This window comes from Parasteatoda tepidariorum, chromosome 10, assembly GCF_043381705.1.
Source record: "Parasteatoda tepidariorum isolate YZ-2023 chromosome 10, CAS_Ptep_4.0, whole genome shotgun sequence".
NCBI classification, from domain to species: domain Eukaryota; kingdom Metazoa; phylum Arthropoda; class Arachnida; order Araneae; family Theridiidae; genus Parasteatoda; species Parasteatoda tepidariorum.
In genome coordinates this window covers 39,006,058-39,023,315 of record NC_092213.1, presented here as the reverse complement: position 1 = coordinate 39,023,315, position 17,258 = coordinate 39,006,058, and the positions used below count along the sequence as shown (strand labels likewise).

General features: G+C 29.5%; 1 protein-coding gene across 2 annotated transcripts in view; it reads left to right on the top strand.

Annotated features, from left to right (window-relative positions):
• LOC107440148 (sphingosine kinase 1) overlaps positions 1–17,258 on the top strand; it is a 50,051-nt gene that overhangs the window by 15,430 nt on the left and 17,363 nt on the right. The window contains exons 3-4 of one of the 2 annotated variants that reach the window (XM_043043348.2): positions 10,537–10,631; positions 15,266–15,381. In XM_043043348.2, the coding sequence (XP_042899282.1) occupies positions 10,537–10,631; positions 15,266–15,381 (211 nt within the window). The remainder of the gene's footprint in view (positions 1–10,536; positions 10,632–15,265; positions 15,382–17,258) is intronic. The other variant, XM_071186405.1, reaches the window with a different exon arrangement.

The following is a 17,258-nucleotide window of genomic DNA, read 5'->3' as shown; positions in this document are numbered from 1 at the left end:
AATTACTTGAAGTAATATTAGCTTGTTACAAAAAAGGGTTTTCTTTCAAAAATATCAATTGTCTCTAAAATATTTGAATTATTTTGATAGTGTAAGAAATTATTATTTATACTTTAGAAGAGTCTATAATAAAACGGTGATCCATGGTAACAACTGCTGTATATTTGACGGAAAAGTACCTTTAGAAGATACGTAGGTTGATTGAAAAGTTTTCGTCACGCCTTGATAAACTTTTTCTTTGCTAGATATTATAATTGTCATAGGCTATTTTATTCTATAACCAGTGTTGAAAAAGACCCATTTCTGGTCTCCTGGCTATCAATGTTCTTCTCCGTACCTTGTTATTTCGAACTACCCAGAAGACAAAGATACTTTTGGATCAAGCATTGAAACAAACTAGCTTTCGTGGAGGTCTTTATGATGGAACTAACCCCTTATTTATTTTACATCAAGAAGAAAACCGCGAAAACTTTTCATGGTTAGCTCGATGGGAAGAAGAAACGTTTCTCTTCTCACGTTTCTCAAATTTAAGGCACACAACATATTGTTTCTTTAGGTTTCTTTTTCTTTTTTATTCAATTTGGAAAAACTTAATTTTTAAAATTCTGATTTTATATATTATTATATTAATCTTTTCCCGCCATTATTTTCCAACTAATACACTAGGAAATATCCCAAAATCTGAGCTCGAAAAGTCTCATAAATTCCATATATGTTTATCTTTACTGAGCGTAACATTTGAATGATTGTGTCACATGAAATTGCTATATACACACACTTGAAAAGCATCTAAACTTCCTCGTAATACAGCCACAAACAATGCACGTGCAAGCCTGATATTTAAGTGTTAAAGCTGAAAGATCAATGTGTTAGATATTACATAAGTATTCGTCGATTATATTTCAAGGACAAATTGAGCGAGATTTTAATCTATAAGAAACAAATACAACTGAGAAGAGAAAAAAATAACAGGCTAGGTGAGACTTAGTAATTAGAAAGTGTGCCACTTGAAAATTTGCTCATTAAGAATGAGTTCTATTTTTTTTTTGTTGCTTGCTAATTTTCTATTTATTTGAATTATTATTTTTTTTTTTGAAATGACAAATATTTAATTAAATATTTGTTTAAATGCTTCTCAGCCGATTTATTAATTTTTAATCTACTAAATGTTGTCTTTAAAAAATTCTAAGTTATAGACTGCCAACGATTGTAATTTACAAAGGGACTTGAGAAAAGCCAATCAGTGCGTTTATCATTAATTTATTGGTTGAAATTGACTAATTATCTTGTAACTTATGCTGATATTAAATCTAATAAATAGAAACCAAAATACTGATAATACATCAAAATAATGAACATAATAGCATGAAGGGCAGTACTTATTTTCAATTCTTCCGACATTGATGCGATGCAAAATGTAACACTTTGATGATCAAGTACATAAAAAAATCATGTTCTCACACGTTGGCTTGCACTTGCAAAAACAATTCACGCCATGTAATTAGATAGGGAACTAAACTAAATTTATACTGATAATTCAATGTAATCTTCAGATTGCTATTATTTGCAGAAATTACATAATAATCTGTTCTTTAATTCGTTTTTACTTTCTACTTTTCATACGATCACGTGTTTCAGGTTAATAAATATTGCAATTATGGGGTGGAAATAAAAAAAAGCTTAGCATACTTTTGAAAGCATCAAACTAAAGATTTATGAGTAGCACGTCTTCACATCTTATTTTCTATGCATAGAGAATGATTTTGTTTACACCCATCCTTTCTAATCGATATCTAATTTTTTTTTATTATTTAAACGAGGGAAAAGAATGATGTGAGTTTCGGTATATATATATATATTTTATCTATTTATGCTTGTTCTTGTAGTTCTAAACTAAACTTTAATTTGTGCTATTGCATAGCATTTTCTAATTTTGTCACACATGACTCATTCTTAATGATTGGACGGCCTAATTTTAAATGTGCTAATTAATTAGTACAAACAATATTCTAAACTAAGAAATCGAGTTTAATTTATTCTCCTTTCGACGAATTTGTATTTATAAGCTTTGAAATATAGGAGGAATCGACAAAATTTGAAATATAAATAAATAAATAACAAAAATCCCTGGTACAGATTATACGTGAAATATGATCTGGAAAATTTCTGCAGATGCTGATAAAGCATATTTTGATTAATCAAATTAAACTTATCAATTTAAACTATTTTAAAGAGTTTATTTTTTATAGAAAGTTATACGTAAAATAAATTATGATTCAAAGAAAAAAAATGATAAACCTATATTCAAAGATATAGATCGGATTACTAGAACTCATCGAATACTAGAATTCATTCTTAATGACTTGACGGCCTAACCTTAAATATCCTAATTAGTTAGTACAAACAATATATTAGGTTACGATATCATATTTAAATTATACTCTTTTCGAAGAATATGTTATTATGACCTTTAAAATAAATATTCGCCAAAATCTGAAAAAAGATAAAATAATATAAATAAAATAAAATAAGAAGTCCCTGGTACCAATTATGCGTGAAATATGATCTATAATATTTTTTGTACGGTTTTTCACCTCAATTTAAATCCACAGACGCTGATAAAGCATATTCTTATTTATCAATTGAAACTATCTTAAAGAGTTTATTTTGTATAGAAAATAATACATAAAATAAATTGTGATTTAAACACGAAATTAAAGCCATAGTTTTCGATAAACTTATATTCAACGATCATTAATAAAATCTGACAGGCATTAAACCTACTTTTTATTCTTGACGACAATAACAAAAAAAGTAAATATTAAAAAAAAAATACTTCAAGGCGTATTATTTTTATCCTGTTTAAACGGTTTAAAATAGGTAAATAAAAATAATTAAAATCATTTTAACAGGCGTAAGGTTTTAAAGGTCTTTTGCTTCTTTTTCTGCATTTAAAAGATGGTTTGTCCTGGTTAAGATTCACTGAACCGTGTGAGAATTTAGCATTTAATGAGTTTTTCTTCGATGGAATATAAATCGAAAAGAAGGACATCTAGTTAAAATAGAAAATAAATATTTTCAGAGCGTGACAAGCAAATAATTTTAATTATTTAAATTTATAATTTTTTATTTTTTTACACAAACGATACGATGAGTTCGATTCTTTAAAATTACTTAAGCATCTCATATTCAAAAGTGACAAATTTTTTGTTAAATAAATTAGGAATAGTAGAATTATAAAAAATAAAAAAAATCCTTGTGATTGCTCTAAATTTAGAGCATTTTTAAAACAACAAACATTAGCTACTTAATTTACATACTTTGATTATCATTCTGAATTTTCAAAAGTTTAATAATTTAAAATTAAAAAATGATGACTGGTATTAAAGAAAATACTTTGCTGTGTTTCAAAAATAAATAAATAAATTCACTAACACGTCAACGGCTTCGGAAATACGCATATGAATACTTGCATATGATCGACGATTTTAAATCTATAACGATATTCGCCGGATAGACCAGTCATATCTGATTTAAAGAACAAGCTTCATACACTCTAAGGTAGCTAATTACATTTCTTAATTCTCCTCCGACAACAATATACCACGCAAACAGCTTTGCTAAATAAGTGGGACCGATTGCCACAACGGCCCTAAACCCGCCTTCTCTCGATGTGAAACACGGGTTAGGATAGCCTGGTTAGCAGGGCGCTGGACTCATGTTCGTGAGAACGGGAGTTCGAATCCAGCGAAGACTCCCCGCGTAGTAAATGGTAACTGATACACGTTAAATCTGTCGTGTCACAAAGTCCTCTATGTTTCCATAACAAATTATACCTCTGGGGAGTACTTAATTGGAGATTGATCGTTCTCTGGTTCAGGTCAAAATTACGATCTGTGGATTAATGAATGAATGCATGTATAAATTGGTTCACCCTATAAACGGGTGTGGCAGAAGTCGAATATAGATGGTGCCACTGATAGATGGCTCCACTGGAAAACAAGAACAATCGCATCCTTTACCCTAATGATCTACGACAACAACAACAATGTAAAACCTGCATATACTGTAAAGGGGCACTAGTGTTTTTTATTCGATTGAGAACCACTGTTCCATTACTTAACTCCGATGATCATGTATGAGCATTATAACTATTGAATTATCATTATTTTATTGAGGATTATATCAACTTAGATCCATACCAAATTTTCTTAAAATCTGATAATTAGAACAGGAGATAATCAACCAGATAACCAAGATCCTTTTAATTTTGGCGGATGGACCGATGGAATGACCCAGTGGGTGATCCAATGGACCGCTGAAAGACTTCCTGGTAGACCGAAGTCAAGTATAACTGGCAAGAGATAATAAGCGAGTGTAGAAGAAATTTAACCACCCTGTGAAGGGATCGAGAGTGTGCGGTAAACTGTTTTACCAGAATGTGCTAAGCATCGCGAGCAGATCATCGGGCTCCCAAAGCTGGGGAGCCATTCCTTCAGCCAGCAGAGGATCAAAATTGTGATGGCAAGTCTTCGAATCATCTCATCGAATATATCCCAGCTCTAGTCCAAATAAAGAACTACTAGTACTGCTATACCTCTTGATTTTGCAACACCAGTAAACAGATATTAACTGCATATGGTTGCATGAGAGAGATTTAAAACACACACCATATGGCAATCAAAAGATTCAGATAAGAGCCACAAAAATAAAGGAAATAATAATAGTAATAATTTTAAGATAAGCAAAATGCAAATAAAAATGGATGATTGTTGTGTGTTCCCGTTGCCCATCTGCACGCAGTGAAGCGCGAAATCCTTTACCAACGAAAACAAAAATTATGAAAAATTTATAACCGGTCTGAATAACCGTTTCATAGATTTCCTGCGCATCCTTCTTATCTAATGAGCCACACTGCTTATAATTCATTCTGGTATTGGATCTGCAATTAGGGTTGATATTTGCATAGATCCTCTGGATTAACATCGCATTAACTTACTTATAACTTATGCCAAGAATGTTCATGCAACTTCTGTTGGAACAATCATTTCATGAAAAAGTTCATTTCAAATTTTCATTTCATGAAAAAGTGATTAAAACTTAGAGAGAAATAGGTGATTTCATCAACAAAAAAAAATTCTGTTTAAATAATAGGTATATGCTAATCGAATCATGGGTAGAATTATTAGCAATATATTTCTCTATAAACCGGGTGTATTAAAATAGACTAAATTAAAATATTATTTATACTTTTCTACAAGGGACTCATTTTTATGCAGAAAAGTTTTAAGCGATCCCACGTATTAAAAGACCAAGAATGCTTAGGCATATGGTATGCAACAGACATGGAAATTAATTATCTTTACTCAATTAGTGGAACTTATAACGCTTCAATCGACATTTGGAACTGGTCATACATTTGGAGCTTGGTCATCTTACGACATTTGGAGCTTGGGCAACGTCGCCTAAAAACTTCCAAATTTTAAAAAAAATAATTGTTGTATTGTTAATCTGAGGGGAAAATTTTAACAATTCCATATTAAAAATAATTCTAATCAATTTTTAAATTAGATTTCGATCTGCACAATAACAGGTTAACATCTATTTTCATATTAAATTTCGTTTCAAGTCAAATGAAACAATCAATCTCGAATTTATGTTTAGGACAAGTTTTGGCTTAAGTCGGCTAGAGAAAGGGAATGTTATCTTTGGTCTATTGTGTTAGCCCTAGAGTGAAGAGAAGCCCTACCCTCTCTGAAACGCGCTATTTTTGTTTCCATAGCAGCAGATGGTTTCAGACTTTGTGTCGGGGGGAGTTCTTACCGTAGACAAACTATAACAAAAGGAATGGAATTTTTTCATTCATTTATCATTACTAATCATTAGTTCGTTTTTATGACCGACAATTAAACTCAAAGTAACGGAGCTATCAAGTTTAGTTATATACTTGTTTTTGGTGTAAGGTCTGCCTATATCTGAAAATGAATAAAATAGACAGAAATATGCTTATTTTTGAAGAAAAAGAAATGTAAGGAACTGCCGAAAATGTTGAAAATGGTTATTAGGGAAACATTTCTTTATTTACAATTTTGAAAACTTTATTTTTTTGAAACGTGCGATGGGAAATTGTGAAAAATCTATAAATGCGTGATCTTTTCATAATTTATGCAATATATTGCTATTAGAAAAATTATTAATCATCCATTTCTTTTTCAATGGCATTTTACTTTAAATAATTTCATGAGGGAAACTGAAATATGAAAAAAATAATGGATTATTGATTAGATCTAACTATAATTAAAGGTTTCAAAGGTTACTAGTTAAAACTCTCGGAACTCCTTTAACTCTCTCACGGAACCCTAAGGTTCTACCGAACACCATTTGGAAATCACTGACATAGAGTGTTCTTTTTTTTTTGAGCTCTGTGTAATTACTTAATGGAATTAGTTTTAATGGAATTAGTTTTAATGGAATAAGCGTTTCAAGGTTATTCAGTTTTCCCACTTTCCCCTCTCCATTACCATGGCAACCACAAGTCTCGCTTTTCCCCACGCCAGTACGTTACTATTATAATACTTATTGTAATAATATAATGATAATATATAATAACTAGTGGGTTGCGCCCCCTGCCCGCTACCTCTCGCCAATCACCGAAAATTGCTACTCAATCTTATATGGTTTGCTTCGCTAACCAAGCTCGCTTCGCTCTACTAACTTAGGTACATTGCAAATGCACAAAATTCTAAAAATTCAAAACAATTATTCAAATCCATATGAAAACTTTTTTTTAAAAAAAATTACATCTTTTTAGTAAATACTAAGTCATTAAAATAAATTTGAATTCAAATAAATGACATGTAATTCGTTAAACCTATTAGAAATGTGCTATAGTATAATTCGTGATATAAATCAAAAATCGTCAAATAAATTCGTAATATATAAATTCGTGAAAAAGCGCTTTCGACAAAATACTAAAATAGAGATCTATCGACAAAGACTACTCACTTCTGCCTAGCTTAATAGTATGAGATTGCCGCAGCTGATGCTCTCTGGTTATTTCAGTTTCCGTTTTTAAAAGCGCTATATGTTGAGCCACCTCATCTAGATTTGGCATGTGACATTTTTAGCGGCAATCATTGGTCGATTCGCCGTGTAAGAGAAATAGTAACGTAAACAAAACAAAGCAAGCATTGCCACCGGCGGAAAAGAAATACAGCCAACATTTGGAAGCCACGTAAGAGAATTATACATATTAGATATACAGTTGATATTGTAATTAATATAGATACTCCTTAACTGCCTTGTGAATAAAAAGATACTGCTTGTCACATCGTTACCAAGGCAACAAAGGTGGAAAATCTAACTTTGAAATGAACATTTTAATTACAAGAATTTAAGAAATTAAAAATTTAATAATTGTATCAAAAATTATTCGGATCAAACGACCCTCATATTTAAAACCACATTCTTGTCACAGAAATTTTAATTATATTTAAAATTATTTAATCTAATTTGGAATGTAGTCACTGCGATTATGTCTGTCTTATTAATCAACAAGCTAGATCCAGCCAGAATGGATCATCCTCTTCCTCATTGTAGATTTAAACCTATTTAAAAGGTTAATGATTTTCTACTGATGAGTTCATTGTATAGTTAATGATTTGCGAACGGCATTTTGTGTGAAACTTTAAACTGAGAGAGAGCTGCATCATTGAAAATAAGGTTAGTGGCTGTGAAATGCGAATCCTAACCTTGACACAATATTCGAATTGTCTTCAGAGACACCATGAAATATTTATGACTGTTATAAATATAATTTGCTGTAACTGGATCTTTTTCAATCGATTATGATTTCAGGTGAATTTGTTCTATGTTCAGCTGCTAGTAGATGCTCTTCCTGTTTGAAAATATTTACGAGTGTTTAATTTAGTTTTATCGTAACATTTTGCATTTATTGCTCGCATGAGCTTCAAGTTAAGTCAATTGAAATTGATAATCAATATTAAGGGACATGTCTGAGTAAATAAATTTTCGTATTCAATTTTGAATAAACATAAATATTTAGGGACTTTTTAATATTACGAAAACTTATTTCTGTCAATTTCAGACTCCTTGCCACCCAGTCAGAAAAAAACATGCAAATCGTAAAAAAATGTAGAAAAAACATGCAAATCGAAAAAAAAAATTTAGTCAATTGAATTTATTAATTAATTTATTTTTTAATATTTGTACAAACTATCACAATTTGATTTTTTTCAATATTAAATATCTTTTCTGAAATTTCTCTGCAGTATATGACTCTGTATATTTCTCTGCAGTATATGACTCTGTATATTTCTCTGCAGTATATGAACTTTCTTTTGATTGGATTAAGAGGTTAATTCGATTTAGTTTAATGTGCCGACACAACTGAAAATTTTATCTAGATCTTACATTGTACGAACACTGTTTCAAAATTCTAGAACAAACATTCTAGTTCTGTCACATTCCATTAAATTTATGAATCACATAATTTCATTTCCCATGTTTTAAAATAGTTATGAAATAATAACTTTGTCTATTGTGTCTGTTAAAATACCGGCATTGCTCTAACTGGATCTTTTTCAATCGATTATGATTTCAGGTGAATTTGTTCTATGTTTAGCTGCTAGTAGATGCTCTTCCTGTTTGAAAATATTTACGAGTGTTTAATTTAGTTTTATCGTAACATTTTGTATTTATTGCTCGCATGAGAGCCTAGTTAAGTCAATCAAACTTGATAATAAATAGGAAGGGGCGTGTCTGAGTAAATAAATTTTCGTATTCAATTTTGTATAAACATGAATATTTAGGAATATTAATTTTGTATAAACATGAATATCTTTTTAATATTATGTAAGCGTATTTTTGTTAATTTAAGACTCCTTGCTACCCAGTCAGAAAAAACATGCAAATAAAAAAAAAAGGTGTAGATAATTTAATTAATTTATTTTTTATTATTTGTTATTATTTGTACAAACTATCGCAATTTGATTTTTTCAATATTAAATGTCTTTTCTGAAATTTCTCTGCAGTATATGACTCTTAAGTATTTAATAGAACTCTCTTTTGATTGGATTAAGAGGTTAATTCGATTTAGTTTAATTTTCCGACGCAACAGAAAATTTTATCTGGATTTTTTGTTGTACGAACACTGTTTCAAAATTCTAGAACAAACATTCTAGTTCTGTCACATTCCATTAAATTTATGAATCACATAATTTCATTTCCCATGTTTTAAAATAGTTATGAAATAATAATTTTGTCTATTGTGTCTGTTTAAATACCGGCATTTGAATTTTTATTTAAACAATATTTTATAACTGTCGCCAATCAAATTTTTTGGGCTTACGACTTCTAATGTTCAACTCCGTGGACCGAATTTTGATCCAATCCCGAAGACAAGGAAACTCTTGGATCGAGTATTTGGAGAATTTTGTATTCATGGAGGACTTTTTGATGGAACTAACCCGCATTTGTGTTACATGGCAAGTGAAACCTCGAACACCTCCCACGGTTAGCCTGATGGCAAGGGGACCGTAACCCATGATCCGTCTACCACTGATGATATTTTACATCAGCACTGTGGTCGGTGAAAACCGGATACGAATTCGTATCGACCTGCCATTGCTGGGATTCGAACCCGGTTCACCTCATTGGAAGGCGAACTCTCTATACCCTGAGCCATCTCAGCTCTTAAGCAATAGTTAAAAATAATCGTTTAATGTTTATGTTTAGTAGCGTATGTAGACTTAGATGTGCCCTCCTGCAAGATTTATAAGTGCGCCCTATCTTACACTGACTTGCAATGAAAAATTTAAAATTTTAATATGAGACTAAAACATTGTGGTGATGAGATATTCGGATATTTAAAATAAAATTAATTTAATTTTAATTTAAGAAAGAGAAAATATTAAATTGACGTATAAAGATAGAATTGGAGTACTAAATAGAAACACTGTATACACGTACCATATAGAAATGAATTTTTTAAAATTATAGTTGAAAATAAATCACTATCTTACAGTACTTATTTTCAAAGTTTAGTTTAGGATTATTATTATTGATAAAGTGAACTAAGAAAGTTTTAAAAATTAAAAAAAAAAAAAAATTTGATTTTAACTTACAGTGTTATATTTTCTGGCGAGTGCGCCCTTCTGCACTGCTGGAGTTACGGGGTTGTTATCTACGCTACTGTATATGTTATAGCTAAGGCTCGAAGGCCGTTAATGTTCACATTGCTTAGCTATTTTGCAGATTAACTAAAAAAAGGAAATTGATTTGAAAGTATGTCAAAAAATTGTTTACTATGACTGAGTATGGTTAAGTACATTAAGCATGTTTCATAGTAACCTCATTTACAAATATTCTGAAAAATTTATGATGAACATGTAGTTAAAAATGATTGATAGTGTTTATTAATTTAAAATTATTATTTTTTTAAATATTTAATGAAATTAAAGATTTAGCGTACAGATGATTTTATTATTGATTTTATTCTTTGGTTAATTCTTTTAGATCGAGCTAATTGTGCCAGAGATTTCGTGAAAAAAGCAGACTTGTCTCAATGGGATGGCATTGTTGTCGTCTCAGGTGATGGTTTATTGTTTGAAGTAAGTGCACAACACATAAATAATATCCTCACATTGTTCTTTTTTCCAGGTATCTTGAACATAGTCGTATATTTATATATTTTTTTTTTTCTATTCTAAATCATACAAAATGCGAAAAGACTATGTTGACATTTTAGTCCAGCCTTTGTTGATGGTGTCATATTACATCATGAATTACGATTTCTGGATGTGACGCTTGCTTTATTGATAATTCGTGCGTCTTCGATATTTATGAGTGTTCCATTTTCTACACGAGGTTGATTTTCAAGGTCGTGAAGCTCTTATAATAAGCTCACGAATTCGTTTTGCATCTTGAAGTCAAATTTACGTTTTATTTTAAGACCTTTTCTTTTCCTCCTCTTCGGGGCTTTATCTAATCTAACGATATTTCTGTTCTGTTTTCCTGGTATGTTTTGTCGTTATGAAATAAATTTTATTTATTTAAAGCTGCTGAGCATACGCATATAGCGGAACATAATAAGTAGAAACCCAATATAGTTTCACTACTAATATTTTCGTTCCGTTTATCTCATTCTCTAGAGTTGTTCAAATATTGTGATCAAATATTGCGATTTTGACAATTTTGGATTTCGGTGGATTTTCGATTTGGATTCATTTTTGGATTTCACCCCTGGTCAGCAAAAAATAAGTAAATCACATACCCCCCCCANATTTTTTATTTTAATGGTGCTATTTTACAGTTCAGTATTATTGTAGTTGAAATTCTGAGTAACAGTTTTGAGCTCCGCCACATTTTATTCAAATAAATAAATAAAAATGTTAGGCTCATTTTGCTTGTGAATTAAATTGGTAATTTATCTTGAGAACATCTTATGTGATTGTTTAATCAACACTCTTCTTCTTAACGGTAATAATTTATCAAAAGTGAAATTTTTTTATTTAAGCATATTTTAAGTGGAAAAAAATATTAAACCCTTTTATTATTATTATTTTATTCAAAAGAATACATTTTGCATCGTATTATCTCAGCACCGTTGCTAGATTTTGCAGTGCTATTTTAAAATACACAACAGTAGTGGCCTAAGAATTTTGCGTTGAAGGGCCCGCTTCAAAAAATATCTAAAAATAATTAGACAAATCTTATTTTCTAATTCGATAATTTTGGAAGTACTATATAAAAATATTTCGAGTGATTTTTTTATGTGTGTATACTGTCACCGTTTCTCTCTCTTAATATTAGAAAACACGGTTTTCGAATTTTCAATATAAAAATGGAGTTTAAAAAACTTAAGTTTTTATAATTATTAAAAAAATATCGAATATCATATCATCGGCCATGGACAAACGGATCGGCCATTGACCCATACGGCAGCTATGTTTTAAATAAACAGCATAACCGGCAACAGTCTGTTCATCCGGTTAACCGTAAATTTTAAGGTAAAGATTTTTAACTTTACTGTTTTGAAACCGTTTGCAACTAATATAATTATAAAACAATGAATACAAATCTAAAAGGGTTTACTAACCTTTTACAACTAGCATGGTTTCATAACCGTGGAAAAGAAATTTAACTGGGTATAAGAGCTAGGCTTTTCGTCAGGTAGTGGGCAGTGGAGAAATTTGGACACTGGAAACTCTTCATGTGTTGAAGAGAAGAAGAAAATATTGTAGTGTCTTCGCTTGGACTCGAACCCATTACTGTCGGTCATGAGACCGACTGATTAGTCCTCTCGGCTATATTATCTACGCAGTTGTTAGGAACTAAGTGATAAAATTCTGGTTGTTTAACCGTATTAAGTGAAAGCAGTTGGTAAACGGTTTTCTCTCACAGTTTACAGTTTGATTAGTATCTTATTTATAGTTATTTGACTGTTTTGTTTGATTATGATAAAATAACAAATAAATAACGGTTTTTTTCACAGTTTACAGTTTGATTACTATCTTATTTATAGTTATTTGACTGTTTTGTTTGATTATGGTAAAATAACAAATAAATAACGGTTTTTTGCAGTTTACAGTTTGATTACTATCTTATTTATAGTTATTTGACTATTTTGTTTGATTATGGTAAAATAACAAATAAATAACGGTTTTTTTCACAGTTTTACAGTTTGATTGCTATCTTATTTATAGTTATTTGACTGTTTTGTTTGATTATGGTAAAATAACAAATAAATAACGGTTTTTTCACCGTTTACAGTTTGATTACTATCTTATTTATAGTTATTTGACTGTTTTGTTTAATTATGGTAAAATAAATAAATGTTAATTTTTTCCGAGAAATTTATAACAGTGTAGCGTTTGCAAGCATTTATCGACATATCTTTACATGTTACTGTTTAGAAAATCTTAATAATTTATTTAAAATATTTATATTTTGATTGTAAAGCTACTAATTTAAAAAAGTCTAATTAGAATATATTGCTTTGTTTGGGATTGTATTGTAGTGTATGTGCGATATTTTGTTAAAGGAGATGTTTAGGTATTATTTTAATGATATATAGTTTTAAAAAATAATGATACAGAAAATTAATTCTTACTATTGTAACGTGAGTGTTTTAAAGCACATGTTCTACAGACATCGATGTATTTAAAAAAAATTATATTTTGGTGCTTGGTAAAAGTTACAAGACTCCGCGGGTCCTTTTATGAAAGCTTGCCACTGATGTATATACTTGTATTAATATGTTTTTAAACAGTATACTTTTAAGACTGTGTCGCAATTTCTGAGTAAATACAGTGTTAAAGTGAGTATAGTTCTTTTAAGACGCGTATACTCATGTTAAAAATCAAGGATAAGAGGTAGTCTCACACGTGATTCAAAATATGATGAGCAATAAGTTTCAGTCTCGCCATTGTTCTTGTCTTTTGTGCTTCAGCACCAAAAATAATATGTATATATCTTATAAATACGTATAAATCTTTTTAAGAGGCCATTCCTCTTAAAAAGATAGAGAAAGACCGAACTCACCTGTGGAAGAGGTAGAGACAAGAGGGAAAATTCTAAATATGCTTTTAATCCTCATTATTTAATATGCACAAGTAAACCGATAATGGATATTTAATCCATTTAGCAGTATCTCTCGATACGTGTAAAACTACAAGGCCGCCATCTAATCACAATTTGATCGATAAAACGTGCGGTATTTTAGATTCTTTAATAATTTTTTCTGACATAATTATACCAATACAATTCTGCAATTAACAGTTTTTAATAGGTAGTTAAATAGTATAAAATTGCCTGTATTTAGATTTTTTATAGGTATCTAAAACTGTTTTCATCAGTTTAATTAAATTAGATTTAATGTAATAAAATTAGATTAAAAAAAAAAAAAAACGTCTCTGAACTGAGAAACGCGGCTCTCTAAATTACTTACCCAGAACCGCGAATCGCATTATATTATTGTTTTAAAGTTTTGAGAAAAATTTCATACAATTTCTGAAAATTATCAAGCGCTATTTCTCCTAATCTATTTAAGTTACTCCTTTATTTTCAACCTCTTTTGAAAGATATTGTGCTGTTTAATCATAGTATATCGGCAAAAGTTTGTTTAGTGCAAAAAAAAAAAAAAAAAAAAAAAAAAAAAAAAAAAAAAAAAAAAAAAGAGAGAAGAAGAAAATATTGAGAAAACACAAAGGAAAAAATTCACTTAAATTTCAAGACGGCGAGGGATTCTAGGAAATTCTTTTTTCCTAGTCCCCTTGCCGTCAGGCTAACCGTGTGGAGGTTCTCGTGGTTTTCCTCTCCATGCAACGCAAATGCGGATTTTAACGAATTATAAAATAAAATATAAAATTCTTTTTTCTTGAGCCTTGGTGACTAAGGGAATAGTATGTTTGCTTTCCAATGAGGTGAACCGAGTTTGAATCCCGGCGATGGCTGGTCGATACGAATTCCACACCCGGCTCGCACCACAGTGCTGACGAAAAATGTCCTCAGTGGTAGACGGATCATGGGTTAGAGTCTCTTGTCGTCAGGCTAACCTTGGAAAGTTTTCGTGGTTTTCCTCTCCATGTAACGCAAATGTAGTTTAGTTCCATCAAAACGTCCTCCACAAAGGCAAATTTCTCCCAGTACTTGATTCAGGAGTTTCCTTTTCTTTTGAATTGGATTCAAAATTACAAGGCTATGAACTTGAACATTAGTAGTCGCAAACCCAAAATTGGGTCGGTGGTTCAACGATGTTTATAAAATAAAATAAAATTCTTTTTTCCTGAACAAGTAGATTATTAATTGCAGTATTATATAAATTTGTATCCAAAATGTTAGTATATTGTATAGTTATTAGATAAAGATACCTTAACTTGAAATATCTTGATTGCTTGGTACTCATTTAATAATAGAATTTCGAAACATTTTTTTTTAGATATCTATATTTTTCTTATAAATTTTTTTTACTTATCAAGTTTTTTTTTCTTTTAGTAGAAGTACAGTTTTTTTTAAACAGGATGTAATTCATCTTTCTTTTGTTTAAAAAGTATTATAGTTTCACTTAGTTACTTTTTTATTCTGTAAATATGCTTAACTATATAACTATGCTTATTATATAATATATTATGCTTATTTTATAAGCTTACTAGACTTAATTACATGAAGGTCATTATTTATATTTTGTTGCTCAGTAAAATTTTTATACACCATTTTGTTTAATTTCTGTTTTAAATTATTATAGGTGTACAATGGATTAATGGCACGGTCTGATTGGAAAGAAGTAATTAAGATCCCAGTTGGAGTTGTACCCGGTGGATCAGGAAATGGTCTTGCAAGAGCTATAAATTATGCCATTGGGTAAATTTTGTCGTCTAATTTTCTCTTTTTATTTATTTATTTTTTAAACCACTTTTGAATACAGATTAGTTATTCATATTTATCACATTGTTTTAATGCATTGATATGTCAATGAATGTCCAACTTTATTACTGGTGTACAAGTCGACCCCCAAATTTTTGTAATATTTTGGGGTTTTTTAAAAAGTCGACTTATACATTGGGATATATGTACTTGTACATATGTATGGACTGAGAGCATTATTATATTAACAATTAAAAAGTATATTGTGTTTATTTAAATTGCTTTTTTACGTACATGTTTTATTGAAGATAAATAAGTATTATTTCACTGCTTCTTCACTTTAACTTTTTCTTCTACATTTTCAAGTATACTTGTTTTTTTTTAGTGTGAGCATTTGTTATTGCAATAAATGTTTTCATAAATTGAGTTATAACTGTTTGAACATTTTACAATTCTACCAATTATTAATATATCAGTGTGGAAATAATGAAACTGATTAATAACTGATGAAAAATGTCCAAAACCATTTGTTTGTGAATAACTAGCACTTTAGATGGTCAATTGTTATGTGCTATTTGTATGCTATTTGTGCTATTTGCAAAAAATGCTATTTGTACTGTAACAGATTACTTTTATTTTAGTAATAAATCAACAATATTAGTTATTATAATAATAATAAATATTTCAGGGTATTAAAATTAAAATTAAGGAAAAACTTTAAGGAATTCAATAAAAGAATAAAGAATGTTAAAAATAGTTCTCAGTGCTTTCTAAGTAAAACATGTTTTGTTATCATAGTTAGAACCAAGTCTAGCCAGATCATAAAATTATACTTATTTTGCATTGGCTGTGCATAATATTTCTTAAAAAGTGTTTAAACCTTCATCGTTTTAGAAAAGTGCAGTTATCTACTGTCTATCTTGGTGTATAAGTCAATTTTTCAAACCCTAAAAATTTTAAGAAAATCAGGGGGTCAACTTATACGCATGTAATTCTGTTGATTCTGAAATATCAATGCATTATAAATAATGCTATAGACATGAACAACTCTCTATCAATTCACTCCTTTCAAAATCTATTTTTAATATGTTATATACAATTTATTTTGCATTTTTTTTTTCATATTTTCTTTGAATCTAAATATTTTTTTTGAAAACAATTCTTTAAATTTTGTTAAGAAAAAAATTAAGAGGATTTAATTAATTCAAATTTTTTTTGAAAAAAATATAACTCTATGAAAACTTTTAAAAAACATATCAGCACATTAAAACAGGGGTTTTCACATTACATGAGGCCGGGGGCCACAATTAAAAACACAAATCAAATGGCGGGCCGCAACTTTATCAAAATTTTATGTAGGACTCTTTTATGTTTGAAGGAACATTAAATATTATTGTCAGAGTTTTACCAAGTTGTACAAAGCAAAAGTATTGAATTACAAATTAAAATAAGATGTAGATTTTTAAAAATATTTAATTGTTATTAATAATATTTTTAAAAATATTAAATAAATAATAAAAATTCGGGCTGCAATACGTTTTATGTGCACCCATGTATTAAACAATTAATGTGCAACAGATATCAACTAATTGTTATGGTATTAAAACTTACATAGTAGCACACGAAATATTCAATGAGAAAATTGAGGTTTGTCTGCTGCAACCACCAGAGAATAGATATTTACATTTTAAATTTAAAATTTACAAATGTGTGTGTAAATATTTTCATCCAAAATTAGTGATTTCAATAAGTTAAATCGGAGAACTTCTTCGAGAAAATTTCTGATACGCGCATGCTACATTATATTCACAAAATACAAAAAAAAAAAAAAAAAAAAAAAAAAAAAAAAAAAAAAAAAAAAAAAAAAAAAAAAA